This window comes from Anthonomus grandis, chromosome 5, assembly GCF_022605725.1.
Source record: "Anthonomus grandis grandis chromosome 5, icAntGran1.3, whole genome shotgun sequence".
In the NCBI taxonomy this organism is placed as follows: domain Eukaryota; kingdom Metazoa; phylum Arthropoda; class Insecta; order Coleoptera; family Curculionidae; genus Anthonomus; species Anthonomus grandis.
The window spans coordinates 29100833-29118106 of record NC_065550.1 but is presented as its reverse complement, the minus strand read 5'-3'; the positions used below and the strand labels follow the sequence as shown (position 1 = coordinate 29118106).

At 29.0% G+C, this 17274-nt stretch overlaps 2 protein-coding genes across 5 annotated transcripts in view; one reads left to right on the top strand and one right to left on the bottom strand.

Moving 5' to 3' along the window:
• The window catches only part of LOC126736685 (diuretic hormone receptor-like), a 221939-nt gene that overhangs the window by 17394 nt on the left and 187271 nt on the right, over window positions 1-17274 (top strand). The window lies entirely within an intron of this gene.
• LOC126736690 (uncharacterized) lies at window positions 10569-15043 on the bottom strand. The gene is made up of 3 exons (XM_050441191.1): window positions 14908-15043; window positions 14666-14852; window positions 10569-10786 (listed from the first exon to the last, which is right to left on the bottom strand). Coding segments are annotated over exons 1-3 (336 nt in total). The 5' UTR covers window positions 14910-15043; the 3' UTR covers window positions 10569-10639.

Below are 17274 nucleotides of genomic sequence, written 5' to 3'. Positions count from 1 at the left end.
CCAAAAGGTGTAAAGAAAACAAATTTCTAATTACAACCCTCGTATCAAGTGAGACTACGACGGAACCCGGAGCCACCCGGAGCGTCCGTTCCCTGGGAAAACGTCCCACGAGCCTTCGGATTTTACTAGGGGGGAACGTCGGGACGCGACGCGTCCGTTTATGCAGTCGGCGTCGCGACGCCATCCAGTTTATACATAGACGCTTGCGGTTTCTTTGAGGGATTTAAGACGGCGCTACGGATTGCGGAGAAAGTTCTTAAAAAGTTTTTTTCTTTTTAAAGGGAGGGAAAAAAGCGGTTTTTTTTGTGTGGATTTTTTTGGTGTTTTTTTTTTTTTTTGGATAGCACATGTGGCCCGTTTTGGGGTAAGCATAGCCTAAGTGGTTTTAGTATGAAGAGTTTTTGATTAGTAATGTATTGTTCACTAAATTGAATAATTTTTATTGATTGGGAAATTTAAAAAAAAAACATAATTCTGCAATTTTTTTCTCAAATTTTTAAAAAGATTTTATTACATTTTAATTTATTTTCAACTATCAAAAATCCAATTTATTCGCATTTATTTTCCAATTACTGCTTACTATCCATACAGATTTTTTTTAAATTTATTTTTAATTATTTTCCAACATTTTTTACTTTTTCTCCCAATTTTCAATATTAATTACGAGGATCTAATGTCTGCTAAATACGACTTTCAAAAATGAATATTTATTAAAAATTTTAGTAGAACCATTGTTGCTTTTCAGTTTTAATAATTTCAATTATTTTACATGTTTTTCCAATTTTCGTTATTGTTTAGAAGGTTCAAACGTGTTTTAATTATTGACTATATAGGACTCGGAATATTATGGCTACAAAGGAAAAAGAATAAAAAAAGGCGATTATCATAGGCATTCCAGAAGTAGAAACATATCAAAGTTATGTTTTTTTTATATAACACCCTGTGTATTATTTGATTGTTTGGTTCTACATCGTAAATAAAATAAGGTTTTATTAAGGTTTATGCAGCCTAAACATTAAATTTTTCAGAAATATTTTGTGTTTTCTAAAAATTCTAGATAATTTCAATGATAAATTCCTTGATATCTATTTTTTTTACCATATTTGCACTGATGAGAACTAAATCATTAAATTTTATATTTAATCTATAATAAAGTTACTATTTATTACATTTTTACAAGGCGATAAGTTGCTTAATTTAAATACCCTGCATTTTATGTCACGAATAAATGTGACAATGAACTCTTTTTCCTATATCTAAATTTTCACATTTTTGTGAAATTTAAATTTTTTTAAATATGTGTTGATTTTTTGCTATTTATTCAATACTCACTGAGAAGGCAATGACAGGTTGGCAGGTGATGTTGTTTTTAATTTATTTGTCAGTGCATTACTTAAGGTTTTTCTTTTAAGTTCTCATTTAATAATTAACGCTTTTAACTGTTTTTTGCTTATTAAGCATTTTTCAAAATTTTATGATATTTAGGATTTTAGCTATAATTTTTGAATCAAAAAATAATTCTCTATTTAATAAAAACAAAAAATATAACAGTTTCCATATGAAAATTTTATTTTTGCTGTCAAAACTTTAGCTATTTTTAAAATTTTTAATGTTATCAAAATATCCTTCTTTTCTTCAAAATGTTGAATTTTTTCCGCATTTTTTTTACTCGTTAAAACTTAGTTTCCTGCAAGTTATTCCTTCAAGTTTCAAAGTGATTTGAATTTTTTTTTCGGTTATTTTTTAAAGTTTCAATTTTCTTTAATTCTTTTAATTAATTTTTATTTAATTTTAATAATTCTCACAATTTCTAGTACGACTTATAATAATTTGTAAGTGCTAAATATTTGTTAAGGGAAATTTGATAATTTTTATAAAAATATTAATTAACATAATTTCCATTTAAAGTTTTAGAAGAATTTTGCTGTCAAAATGTAAGTTATTTTTTAAAATATGGAATATTTTGAAAATTTCTCTTTTATTTATAGAATGTTAAATTTTTTTCTCAATTGCTAGTTAGCACTGAATAAAAGTTGTGTCATTTATAACTTTAAGTATTTCTAAAAATTCTTTTTTTTTCCAAGAAATTTAAAGTTATTTTTTGAAAAAATTAAGATAAATAAAAATAAAGAAAAAATTTTTTTTAATTTTGATAATTTTTACATTTTTTAGTATCGCACTGGAACTTGTGCCATTTTCAAGTTTTTTTCAAAATTCAAAAAAGGGGTTTTCCTTTTTAAAAATTTTAGTTATTCCTAAAATAAAATTTGCCAAATAATTTGTTTTTTTCCTAGAATTAAAAATAATTTTTTTTATTAATTAAAAACAAAAAATAATATGAATTACATTTAAAAATTATATTTTGATTTCAGAACTTAATTTACTTTTCAAAATGTTGAAATTTTTTCAAAACTTTATTTTTTTTCCGATTTTCAGTGCTGATTAAAATTTGTACCAATTATAAATTTCAAAGTTTTAGTTTTTTATTTGCAAAAAGGTTAATTCTTAAAATTAATTTTTTCCATATGTAAATTTTTTCACAATTTTCAGCTTTGATTATAACTTGTAAAAATTACAACGCACACATTTTTTTTTTTAATTTGGTATTTGTTTTAGATGTCAATATTAATAAATTTTAGATCATGATTTTCAGTACGTCAAAAAAGACAGGTGCCATAAAAAAATACACATACATTTTTTTTTTTTTATTTAATTTTATTACCATATTTTAATTTCTTCTATATTTTCAGTGCCAATTTCATATGATTTTTCTATAATTTTAGTTTTTTTCGAGAATTTAAATTATTTTTAAATATTTCAAACTTTTTCAAAATATCAGTTTTATCTGTTTTTTCCCGATTTCCAGTTTGTAAAAAACGAATCGAATTGTGAAGAAACTTCTTAAATAATTAAAAAGCTAATTAGTTTGTGGTAAGTATAATTTATAGCCTTAGCCATTTATCTAAATTCAGTCATTCTTTAATCTGAACCCCTTCGTTTATAAATAGATTGCGCAAAATTGTAATATCAAATAATTTTAAATCCTAAATACAGGGTGTTTCAGAACTATGGGATCAAACTTCTGGGGGTTGTTCAGTGCAACAGAAGAATCCATTTGACGCGTTAAAATTTATAAAAAATATTAATTACCTAAATAGGATCTGCTGCATTTATTTTTACCATTTGTACATGATACCATAACAACAATTGTTTAAAATCAACGCTTAACAATGTCAATTCTCATGTCTAAAAATTTTATAGCTTACAATTTTTAAACATTTATTGCTAATGGAAAACTTTACCAATCAAGAATTAGCGGATATGCATTTGGCATACGGAGCAACAAACTGCAATGCACGAGCAGTATCGCGGTTGTATCATGAACGTTATCCCGAACGACAGCATCCTGGATACAAACAGTGTATTGCGGTTCATCGGCGGCTCGCTGAGACAGGCATGTTTAAGACCAAGATGCATGATACTGGTGTTGCTCGAACCGTAAGAACGGTCGAATTTGAAGAAGAGGTGCTTCAGCGAGTTGCCGATGAACCATCAAATAGCACACGTGACGTTGCTAAGAATATGAATACGAGTAAAGCTTCTGTCTGGCGGGTACTACACGAGCAACAACTCCATCCTTACCACTTTTAGAAAGTTCAAGGTATGACTGCAGCCGATTATCATCCTAGAGTTCAATTATGTCGATGACTTCTGGATCACATCATTGCACAACTAAAATTTTTACGATATGTTTTGTGGACCGATGAAGCCTCTTTCACAAGAGTCGGTATTTTTAATAGTAGAAATAGCCATGTTTGGGACGAAGAAAATCCTTATGCAATTTTTCCAAGAAAACATCAGAATCGTTGGTCTGTCAACATATGGGCAGGCATTGTTAATGATTATTTAATTGGGCCATACCTTCTACCGGAACGGTTAACAGGACCTATTTATCTACGTTGCTTGGAGGAAGTTCTCCCAGAACTCCTTGAAAATGTTCCACTAAACGTTAGATAGCAAATGTGGTTTCAGCATGATGGAGCGCCGCCTCCCTTTGCTGTACAAGTACGCGAGTATTTGGCTCAGCGGTTTGGGCACCGTTGGATTGCCAGAGGTGGAGCAGTTTCTTGGCCTCCTAGGTCACCCGATTTAACGTCGCTCGATTTTTTTTTGTGGGGACATGTAAAGTCTTTAGTCGACAAAACTCCAGTAGAATCAGAGCTAGACTTAATTGGACGAATAACAGCAGCATTTGAAATCATTCAAAACGAGGACCAAATTTTTTGTGTAGTCCGCCGAAATCATGTGCGGCGTTTAAATTGGTGTATTGAGGTTGGAGGAAGACATTTTGAACAATTGTTGTGATGGTATCATATACAAAATGTAAAAAGAAATGCATCAGATCCTATTTAGGTGATTAATATTTTTTCTCAATTTAAAGGCGTCTTAGGGCCGTAGTGGCGTAGTGACACATTTCCGGAGATGGGTTCCTATACTCAAATTGATTCTACTGTTGCACTGAACAACCCCTAGAAGTTTGATCCCATAGTTCTGAAACACCCTGTATAAAGAAAAATTAATAAATAGTAATGTAAATTCGACTCACCCAGTAAGGATATTGAGTCTTTTTCTTAATTTACCTTTATTTTTATATTTTATTATAGGAATAAATACAGGAGAAGATTGATAAAAGGAAGTAAAAATAGGCAATTAAAAACAACGGCAGGTCGAGAGAAAAATGTAGGTTGTGTAACTTGAGTAATACGTAAAAACTATAAAAATTAAAAGAACTTAAGTGCAAGAACTGTTTCCTACTGGAAGTATGTCTTATACGACTTCATAATGAAATAAAAAAGCATATAATAAACAAAAAAATATGAACAATGAAATGATATATATGAAATATGATATGCAATATGAAAATATGAACTTGTGAACATGAACAAGCTTAATATTAAATTTGATTGTAATACTGAGGTTGAAACAAAAATGAAATTCCTATAATTCTTTTTTTTAATAAAGTAATGGAAACATAAGAAAACTAAATTTTTTTTTTTCAAATATCTATTACCGGCCGTCTAGATTACAGAAAACTAATATTCTTTCTACTTAAACATTTTTCCATGTGCCATAGTTACCGAAAACCTGTACTAAACAAAAAAGCCCACCCTATATAAATTTACATATGAAATAATTAAATTTCGCAAAAAAATTACTGGTAAAAAATTGACATTCTGAACGTTAATTTTTACACCTTTAACGTAATCTACACTTAAACAGAAATTTTATTATGCCGTCCATTAACGTTAAGTGCTGAGAAAATAATTCATCGGGGCAGTTAAAGCTATTTCGGTTTACTTCTATCCGATCCATTATTCGCACATTTATTATTTTTTGTGCTTTATTTTATACGAAAAAAAATCATCAAAAGTAAATCGTTTAAAATCTAAGCACGTGGTTCCACAATTCCTAAGTTTTCATACTTTTACCTAACAGACGAAATTTTTTCAATTGTTCTCAATTATTCGTTCTCATCAAAGCAACAAACATCAGGAACAAAAATAAATTCGCAATAATAGTTCAAATAAATGGTTCACTTAACTAAACAGTGTGCATCCGATCAAACTCTATCTTGGTCAACTATTATCGTAATAATAATAATGATAATAATAATAATAATCAATTAATTGGCATAAGGAAATCGGACAATCACGTGAATCCATAACACGTCTAAACACAACGATTTATAAATTGCAATTGAAGGTCAAAGATGTATTAAATATTCTGATGAATGAACTATTGTTAAATAGTCGCTTTAATTATTGGTAATGGAAGCCGATTATATCTGTGGGAATACTCATGATAAATTAGATGCCATTAGTGAGGTCTATTTTTAGGTAATTTACGTTTTTGTTGGTTTTGGGATAGTTTCAGAGACTAAGACACTAACAATGTTTTTTTTTAAAGTTATTATAAACTATATTTAAGGTATAAATTAGTTCAAAAATACAAACTTTAGACAAGGTCTGATTTTTGAACAAAGACTGCTTCAATATCTAAAAAACCAATATTCGATATAAGAATATTCTTATCGAACAACATTAATTGATTGTTGAAAACCAGATTGCCAATTGCAAATTATTTAGTTTTTTTACGAAGTAGTCAGAGAGCTGCCAATGTAAATATTTTTCTAATATTTTTAATAAAGTTGGAATAATTGAGTTACGTCACTGCCTGGAATAAAAATTTTGGACATTTCTGTGATTTTTTTAATCTAGACATTCGAGGTAAATCTGTGACGTCACCTCAACTGCCTGGAATAAAAAAAAAATTAGAATTTCTGCTAGTTAAGCTGCCATCATGGATATATATCAAGTGCCTGAAATAATAAAATTATAATAACAACTATCGCCTAATCGTTTAAAATGACAAATAGTTTCAGGCATTTAAATGATTTTTTTAATTCCAGGCACTTGAGGTTAATCTGTAACGTTGTCTTAACTGTCTAAAAAAGAATGAAAAAATTGAAATTTTAGGCAGTTAAGTGTACATACGTCAAGAAAAAATTGGTCCTTGAAATAAGAAAAAGATTGTCTTAACTGCCCGGATTAAAGAAATGTTCTTTTTTAATGAAATTTTAGATAAATGAGTAATTGTTTTAAATTCCAGACATTTGGGGTTATATTTTGACATTGTGTCACGTGCCTGAAAAAATAGAAAAATTTAAATTTTCTACCAGTTATGGCTACGTAACGGCATTACATTAAGTGCCTAAAATAATAAAAATATTATCTCAATTGCCTGGAATTATAAATAAAATATTTTACAGATTAATTTTAAGCAGTTGATTTAAAGTTTCTGATACTACAAGAAAAGTACCATTTAAAATTGGTTTAAGCCACTTCACTGCTTGAATTTCTGAAACAAACCAGTTTTTCATTTCAGGCCTTTAAGTTGATCGTTGATATCCAGATTATTACGTTCAGTGCCTGAAATAAAAAAAACGATAACCTGCCTGTAATTACAAAAAGAAAATTATTTATTATTTCTGGTACTTAAGATAATATTTTTGTAATTGCACGCAGTTAAAGTAACTTAAGTTGATGGTTATGTCCAGATTATTACGTTCAGTGCCTGAAATTTAAAAAAAAAACCAATAAACTCCCTGTAATTACAAAATGAAAATTATTTATTATTACTGGTCGTTAAGATAATATTTTTGTTATTGCACGCAGTTAAGGTAACTCCGTGACGTAGGGTTAACTATCTCTAATCCCACGTATTGTATTTTAATTTTAGACAGTCAAGATGGTGTATATTTTATTTTGTCATTTAAAACAATTACATTTTTTTAATTCTAGTTTAAACAATTTTTTTGTTATTTTAGATACTTATGTAATTCCGTGACGTAGGCCTAACTCCCTGGAATTCCAAACATTTTTGTTCATCCCAGGTAGAGGAGACCACATCACAGATTAGGCTTAAGTACGTGGAATAAAAAATTAACCAAAAATTTTATTAAAAAAAATATTTTTTATACCAGGCAGTTGAGACATATGTTGAGTCACCTCAACTAGAATCAAAAAATAAACTTAGAATTCCTACCAGTTAAGCCTACATCACGGAATTACATCAAGTCCCTGAAACGATAAAAATATTGTCTTAACTGTCTAAAGTAATAAATAAAATATTTGATAACATAATCGTTTGAAGTTATAAATAATTTTTAACATTTAAGTGATTTTTTTTATTCCAGGCACTTGAGGTTAATTTAAGACGTTGTGTCAATTGCCTGGAATAAAAGGAAAAAACTGGAATTCCAAGGAGTTAAGTAAAAAAATTAATAATAAAAAAAAATTGTATTTTTTTATGAAATCTCAGACAGTTGATCTATTCTTATTTCAGCCACTTAAGGTTAATCTGTGATGTTATAATAATTGCCTGGAATGAAACAAAAAATGAAGAATTCCTGCCAGTTAAGCCCACGTGTTGGGATTATATCGAGTGCCTTAAATAATAAAAATGTTGTCTTAACTGCCTGGAATTATAAATAAAATATTCGATTGCCTAATATTAAATATCTGACATAAAATGGAAGAAAAACCTTTTGAAAGCTGTGATATTACAAGAAAAATACCATTACAAGATGGTACAAACCTTAGGCCACTTAACTGCCTGAATTTCCGAAACAAAACCAGTTTTTCATTCCAGGGTTTCAAGATGATACTCATGTCAAGATTATTTCGTCAAGTGCCTGGAATAAATAAAATAAATAAATTGACTGTAATTATAAAAAAAATATATTATTCAAGGTAGTTAGGATAATATTTTTGTGCAGGCACTTGAAAAAATTTAGACTTCAGCAGGCATTTAGAATTCCTATTAGTTAAGCCTACATCACGGAATTACATCAAGTGTCTGAAATGATAAAAATATCTTCTCAACTGTCTGGAGTTATAAATAAAATATTTGATGACATAAACGTTTGAAATGACAAAAACAAGTTTAGGCATTTGAGTGATTTTTTTAATTCCAGGTACTTGAGGTTAATCTATGACGTGGAGTCAACTCTCTGGAATAAAAAGAAAAGTTTAGAATTCCAGGGAGTTATGTGAGAAATTTTGAAGTGCCTGAAATAACAGATATACTGTTTCAACTGCCTGGAACAAAAAAATAAGTTTAATTTTTATGAAATCTCAGACAGTTGAGCTAAGTGATTTACTTTTATTTAAGCCACTTGAGGTTAATCTGTGATGTTGTCTTAATTACCTAAAATAAAAAGAAAAATGTTGAATTTCCGCCAGTTAATCCTACGCCGGAATTACATGAAGTGCCTGAAATAATAAAATGTTGTTTCAACTGCCTGGAATTATAAATAAAATATTCGATAGCCTAATTTTTAACAGCTGACATAAAATGCAAAAAAAGCTTATGAAAAACATTGTTACTACAAGAAAAATGCCATTTCAAGATGGTTCCTATGTCAGTCCTAAACAAAACCACTTTTTATTCCAGGCATTCAAGATGATGCTTACGTTAAGATTATTGCGTCAAGAGCCTGGAATAAAAAAGGCAATAAACTGCCTATAATTATCAAAAAAAAATTATTATTCAAGGTCGTTAAATTAATATTTTTGTAATTGTAGGCACCTAAAGCCACTTTATGACGTAACCTTAACTGTCTGAAATCCCAAACTTTTATGTTTCTTCCAGGCTGTTAAAGTAACTTCATAACGTAAGTATCCTTAATCCATATCCTGAAATCACACGTATTCTATTTTAATTTCAGGCAGTCGAGACAATGGTGCACATTTACGTAAAATGTCTTGAACAACAAAGAGAAAACACTCAGTTGCCTAAAATTACAAAATTATTATTCTGAACTTTCTTATTTTTTTATTTCAGACCATAAGGACAAGGATACATTTTTTTATAATGCCAGACAGTTGGGACTCTTTTTTCGTTATATCAAACGCTTTATGCAATTTCGGGACGTAGGTTTAACTGCCTGGAATTCCATAAATTTTTGTTTGTTCCAGGTAGTCGAGACAACACCACAGATTAAGGCAGTTAAGGCATATCTGTTAAGTAAGCTCAACTGGCTAAATTAAAAATGAAATTTTAGATATTTAAACGATTTGTTTTATTCCACGTACTTAAGGTTAATCTGCAACGTTGACTTAACTGCTTGGAATTTAAAAAAATTGGAATTGGATACTTCACGGAATTACATTTAGTGCCTGAAATAATAAAAACTTAACTAAATAATAAAGACTCAACTGCCTGGAATCTTTAATACATAAAAAACCCAATAAAATATTCTTATTGAACAACAGATTCAATATTGATCAAAGCAGGAACAAAAACAAACTTATATAAAAAAATATTTTATATAATTGTAAACCAATCATAGAATAAACTTAGATATCAGTATTCTTTAGCAGCGTCTAAAAATAATAGATCCAAACGGTGGCTTCAAAGTCCAATACCTTAAAAACAAACAGGAATAACCTCATCAAATTAAAACCGTAATATGCCATAAGACACCTATTAAGCAAACTCATTAAAAATCCAGTAAATTTCCATATTATCCTCTACGAAAATAAAAAGGACGACCCTCCTAGCACATCCAATTATCCGACAGATCGGCATTCTATGGATTTTTCATTCGCTAACGAGAATTTAACGACATCGGAGCGATGGATGCAGCAGTCTGATCATCCGCTTTCCATAATCATAATTTTTTTTCTTTATTTTCCGCAAACCCTTAATAAAGTCAACTCTATTGTCGTTAATTTAAACCCTGTTGCTGCGACACAGATTAAACCGGAGGTCAACAGCAAAACATGAGATTTTCCCTGCTATATCGTATCAGGATAGTAAACAATTTAATGGAAAATTCAAGACCAATGAGGTGATTATTAGGTTATCTGCTCAGGTGCCATAAATGCCTGAGATAAGAGCACTTTCTTAAATTTTCCTTGCCTTTATAGATAACGTTTCCAGCATATCAGCGTTTCTCCTCCCTTAATTAGCATCTTATCTTAATTAAAAAAAAAATTGATAGCTACTTAATAATTTGCTTTTATTAAGACTACTTAAAAATAGACTACTTAAGGCTGCCTTAACAGTTTTTGACTTAATGGTACAGCCTGTATTGAGGGTATTTTCCAAACCACGCCTCCCACTCTGGATTGCTGTTACAATTGATGTTGTCGTAGGTTTTCTGGATGTCGCCCACGCAGTTGATCTCCCCTAGGGGCAGTTGCACTTCTACGCCTTTATCCTAAAAAAGACATGAAAAACTGTTTTTTTTTTAAGTAATTTGGATTTCAGTTATAAGCTCTTAGAAGAAATACCTGTCCCAAAAGAAGATCCAAAAATTATTAAAAATATCTAGAACCTATTTGACGCTATTTTACAATTCAAGGATTTCTGGAACAAAAAAAAGAATGGAGAGTTTAAAATTTTTTAACAAAAAAATTACTTTTTCTTAAAGTATTTATATACCATAAGAAGCTCAAGATAATCATCAAAAATCATATATTTACAAAAAAAACTATGTTAAATGCATCTAAATAGCCAGTAAATAATTCTTTTTATAAAGTTGTGTAAATTATGGTAGAAAAAGACAATTTCAGAATCCAGAAGATCCAGACAGTAATTTAAAAATAAAAAAAGATGATATATAATGAAATGGAAAATTTCTATTTTTCATACTCGTCGTCTCTATTTCAGAGATCATATTAAAGTTCTGAAATAAATAAACATCAACTGCCTGGAAAAAAAATCAATAAAATCAGTTTTTGTGTCAACGTTTCAGTGCTGTTGTTTCAGTGTGTTTAGTTAATATTGTAAATTGTCCAGATAATTCGACAAGTGACTTTAAGTAACTCGAAACATAAATAAAAAATTGCTTGAGAAACTTGATGATTTTTGGTTAAAGTCTAAGTAATTTTACTAGCATGTAAAACTTTTGATTTCCAGTTTTTGAAAATACAGGATAAACAATTTTACAAATGCCTGAAAATAAAACTTTCGTAAAGTAAGATCTGCAAGAACAATACCATTTTAAGATGCCACTTAACTGCTTGAATTACCAAAAAAGAAACAGTTTTTTGTTACAGGCATTTGAGATGATTAGGTCAAGTGCCTGGAATAAAAGAAAACATTTAACTGCTTGTAACTAGAAAAAAAAGTATTCCAGGTAGTTGATATAATATTTATGTGATTTCAAGCATTCCGTAGCCTAAGGTTAAGTGCCTGGAATCCTAGAATTTTTTTTTATTCCAGGCAGTGTAAATGTAAGTCATTTCAGGTTAATCCGTGACATCGTCTTAACTATCTAAAATAAAAAGAAAAATTTTGAATTTCTACCAGTTAAGCCTACGTCACGGAATTATATTGTGTGCCTGAAAAAAAATTATATAAGTGCCTGAAATAATAATATTTACTTGACTGTCTGCAGTCATTAATAATATATTTGACGACCTAATCGTTTGAAATGACAAATAATTTTTGACATTTAAGTGACGTGCTTTATTCCAGGCACTTGGGATTAATTTATGATGTTTTCTAAATATTTGAAGTTCACGAAAGAACAAAAAGTTTGCCTGATCTATCCGGAGTAAATAAATATTTTTTAAACAAAATTTCAAACAATTAAGTGATTTTTTTCTTATTTCAGGCACTTGTGGTTAATCAGCGATGTTGTCTCAACTGCCTGGAATATAAACTTAAGATTTCAGTTAATTAAGTGTATGCCATGAGAAAATTTGAAGTACGGGAAATAACAGAAATGTTCCGGTAAAAAATTTAGAACTTCTACTAGTTAAGCCTACTTCTTGCTGAAATAATGAAAATATTACCTTTACTGCCTGGAATTATAAATACAATATTAGATATTCTAATTTTAGGCAGTTGATTTTAAATGAAACAAAAAAAAACCTTTAAAAAACGATGGTATTGCAAGAAAAAAAAACACTTTATTGTGATGGTGCAGATATTAGACCACTTGATTGCCTAAATAATTTTGCGAAGAAGATGATGCTTATATCAAATAATTACGTCAAGTGCCTGGAACTAAAAAAACAATAAACTGCTTTTAATTACAAAGAAAAAATGTATTCCAGGTACCTAAAGTTGATTTGTGACGCCTTGAATGTCTGGAAGAAATTCAGAATTCCTACTAGTTAAGACTACATTACAGTATTACGTCAAATGCCTAAAATAATAAAAATGTTAATTGCCTGGAATTGTAAATATAATATTATTACGTTATGTGCCTGGAATAAAAAACAATAAATTATCTGTAATTACAAAAAAAAATTATTCCAAGCACTTGAGGTTAATTTGTGACATGGTCTCAACCGCCTGGAATAAAAAGAAAAATGTATTAATAAAAATGAATTTCCGAAACAAAACCGGTTTTTCATTCCAGGCATTTAAGATGATGGTTATGTCAAGATTATTAGGTCAAGTGCCTAGAATAAAAAAAGCAATAAACTGCCTATAATTACAAGTTTTTTATTATTCCGGGTTTTTTGTTATTATATTTGGTAATTAGGATAAGATTTTTAGGCGTTCGTAGGCTTAATTAATGTCAATTGTTTTAAATTATATAATTAATTATTATTCTGGACTATACATTTATTTTGGCATTTTAAACAATTAAAAAAAAACTTGCTGTAATTTCGTGACGTAGGCTTAACTGCCTGGGATTTCAAAAAAATTTGTTCATTCCAAGTAATCGAGACAACTTCACAAAATAAGCTAAAATGCCTGGAATATAAAATAACACTTAAAATGTCATTAAAAAAATATTTAAGTAGTTAAAATAATAAGTTATATGAGCATAAGAACATACATTATTCCAGTCACTTGAGTCATGTCTGTTAAGTCGTTTCAACAGGGCTAAATTAAAAATAAAATTTTGGGCACTTGAGTAATTTTTTGAATTCTAGGCACTTAGCGTTAATCTATGACGTTGGATCAACTGCCTCAAATAAAAAACATATTTTTTTTAATAAAATTTAAGACAATTGAGTGGTTTTTTAATTCCAGGCTCTTGAGGCTAATTAGTGACGTTGTCTTTGGAATAAAAAAAATTAATTTCAGACAGTTAAGTATACTTTACGAGAAAATTTGAATTGCCGTAAATAACAGCAATGTTGTGATCAACAAACTAGAATAAAAATTTTTTTTATTAAAATTACAGGCAATAGAGTTTTTTTTTTACTCCAAGCACTTGAGCTTTATTTGTGACGTTGTCTCAACTGCCCGGAATTTAAAAAAAAGTTTAAAATTCCTGAAATAACAGAAATATTGTCTCAACTAACCGGAATAAAAAAAAATATTTTTTTTACAACATTTCAGACAATTAAGTGATTTTTTTTTATTCCAGGCAGTTCAGAATATTCTGTAACGTGGTCTCAACTGCCTGGAATAAAAAAAAATCTTTCATTTCAGATAGTTGGGATATTTTTGTTAAATCAAGTGGTTGAATTCAAAACGTAATTTTGGATACAAGTGATTTTTTGTATTTCAAGCAATTAAAGTTTATCTATGTAACGTTGTTTTAAGTGCCTGAAATAAAAAGAAAAATTTGGAATTCCTGCCAGTCAAACCTCGGAATTTCATGAAGTGCCTGAAATATTACAAATATTGTCTCAACTGTCTGGAGTCATAAATAAAAAATTTGAAGGCCTAATCATTTAAAATGACAAATAATTTTAGGCATTTGAGTGTTTTTTTTTTAATTTCAGGTACTTGAACTTAATGGGTGCCGTTGTCCTAACTGCCTGGAATACGTCTACGTCTTTTTATCTCAGGCAGTTGACGCATATCTGTATAAATGAAAAATCAAATTTTGAACAACTGAGGGATTTTTGTACTTCAGACACTTGAGAATAATCTGTCATGTCGTCTCAATACTTCAAAGAGAAACTTAAAATACCAATATTATAATTTATTTTTGAAAAAATGTAATTTTACCTTACAATCACCCTAAGGGATCATATCGTTATGATAATCGAATATTTGAAAAAAAAAATTATATAGAAAAATCTGATATTACAATTGCCTGAAAAAGATGTCTAGGCAACATCAAAAATTAATATATTTCCCAAATTCTTAAAAATAAAACATATTAATGATTTTTCGTTACCTTACAAACACACTTGGGTGGAACATCGATGTTACAATGAAAAGTCTTATCCAAATTGGCATCTTTGCAAATCCAATCTCCCTCCTCGGTTAGCACTGGTTTCCAGTCGGGCCAACAACGGCAATCCAGTTGACTACCGACTGACCACCCCAACCACGTCAACATCAATAAAAAAACAACCGATTTCCTATAAAAAACAAGATTCAGCATTTAAATGATACATTAATAATTATAGTACTTACATGGTATAAAACAGCAGACCGTAATGATGTTGCAGCACGGATTTTATCTTCTTAAATAGTAAATTGATGCATTGTTTTGGTTAAAACGATTAAAAGTTATTAATTGGGTGATTAGTGGGGAATTATGTAACTTATACAGTGGTGGATTTATTGATTTTTGTTAGATTTACTTTAACCTTATGTCCAGAATAATCTCTTCTTGAGTGGATAGAGTAAACCCATTAGAGGTCTTTTTTAGTTGAATTAAATGTTCGCTTCCAGGCAACCAAGAAAATGTTTAATTTTTTTCTTAAGTTAAAGATGGTCTTTTTACCCATTCTGTGTCAAAGTCAAAACAGGCTCTCTAAGTTATTAAATAAAATTTTTATAAACAATACTAAATGGAGTAATATGTAAATGGATGAAACAACTTCAGTACCTCCAATTTACCGTTAAAATAGAGATTAAAAAAACATTTATGTATGGTATATAGAACAGTTGTCAGTAAAACATGTATGCACACACAACATGATAGTTAACGATATTAGGGATATATTTTAAGTTGCATTTCAACGATAAATATCGGATAAAATGTTCGCGTGTTATACGTTAAGGAATCTATTATTATGTTTATGTTATTCTTGTTTAACAAGAAGAGTTATTAAATGCTAGTAGTATACAATTATTATTTTATAAAAGTTAAACACTTAACTATGGTATATTTATAAAAATTATTTTGTTTTTTCTTTTCTTCACGACCTTTTCTCAATTTTCAATTACAATAGCTCCAAAACGCTTGGACTTATAGCACATGCTACATGAAAAATGTTTAGAATTATAAGAAAAAAACTAAAACAATACGTTCCCCTAGTTCTTTTCACAAATATATTATTTGTCTTGTTTCTAGTTGTAATGTATATCAAATTATAGTGAATTGAATTCTCCTTAAGAAAGATCTAATAACAAAATAAAATCTATAGTTTTTGAGTAAATGGGAAAAAACTGAACCAATACGTCCTAGTTCTAGTCCGCCCTAGTTCTTTTGCATAAGAATATTATTTATTGTTTTATTATTATATTATTTGGTTTTGTTTACATTATTTTTTAGGTCTGATGATGCTCTTAGGAACAAAACACGTGTCACCACTCTAACAAATTAAAGAATTTTTTTTAGACCGAGACTTGGTGTTGTTCTCCTTTGATTTGGAATATTATTTGCCTTTTGTAACTCGTAATGCATATCAAATTACAGGGAATTGAACTCTCTTTAAGAATTATCTTATGATTTTTTTAAATAAAAATGTATAGTTTTTGAGTAAATGGGGAAAAATTGAACTAATACGTCCCCCTAGTTTTTTTGCATAAAAATATTATTTGCATTTTGTTACTTGTAATGTATGTTAAATTACAGGGAATTGAATTCTTTTTATGAAATATACCATGACTTTTTCTTCTGAAAATGTCTACTTTTTAATGAAATGGGAAAAAACTGAACCAATTTAAGATGGCGTCCCCATTAATCTTTTGCATAAAACTATTATTTACCTTGTTTCTAATTGCAATGCATATCAAATTACAGGGAATTAAATTGTCTTTAAGAAGTATATTATGCTCTTTTTTTTTGAATGTATAGTTTTTGAGTAAATGTATATAATGAACCAATACGTCCCCCTAGTTCTTTTCCCTAAAAATATTATTTGCCTTATTTCTAGTTGTAATGCATATCAAATTACAGTAAATTGAATTCTCTTTAAAAAATTTATTATGACTTTTTTTCTGAAAATGCATAGTTTTTGAGTAAATGGGGAAAACATTGAACCAATACGTCCCCCTAGTTCTTTTTCCTAAAAATGTTATTTGCCTTATTTCTAGTTGTAATGCATATCAAATTACAGGGAATTGAATTCTCCTTAAGAAATATCTAATGACAAAATCAAATCTATAGGTTTTGAGTAAATGGGAAAAAGCTGAACTAATACGTCCCCCTAGTTCTTTTGCATAAGAATATTGTCTGCCTTTTGTAACTCGTAATGCATATCAAATTACAGGGAATTGAATTCTCTTTATGAATTATCTTATGATTTTTTTTTTTAATTTATAGTTTTTGAGTAAATGGGGAAAAATTGAACCAATACGTCCCCCTAGTTCTTTTGCCTAAAAATATTATTCTTCTAATTTCTAGTTGTAATGCATGTCAAGTTACAGGGAATTAAATTCTCTTTAAGAAATATCTCATGGCATTTTTTTAAAAATGCATAGTTTTTGAGTAAATAGGAAAAACATTAAACCAATACCCTCCCCCTAGTTCTTTTGCATAAAAATATTGGTTTGTAGGTGTTACGTCTATTCCATATACAATTATTCCATAAGCAATGTGGTATTATCTAA

Excerpts from the sequence above, each read along its gene's own strand:
- LOC126736690 (XM_050441191.1), bottom strand. Across the intron at positions 10,787-14,665 it reads CACCCAAGTGTGTTTGTAAG|GATAAAGGCGTAGAAGTGCA; the intron begins GTAACGAAAAAT and ends TGTCTTTTTTAG.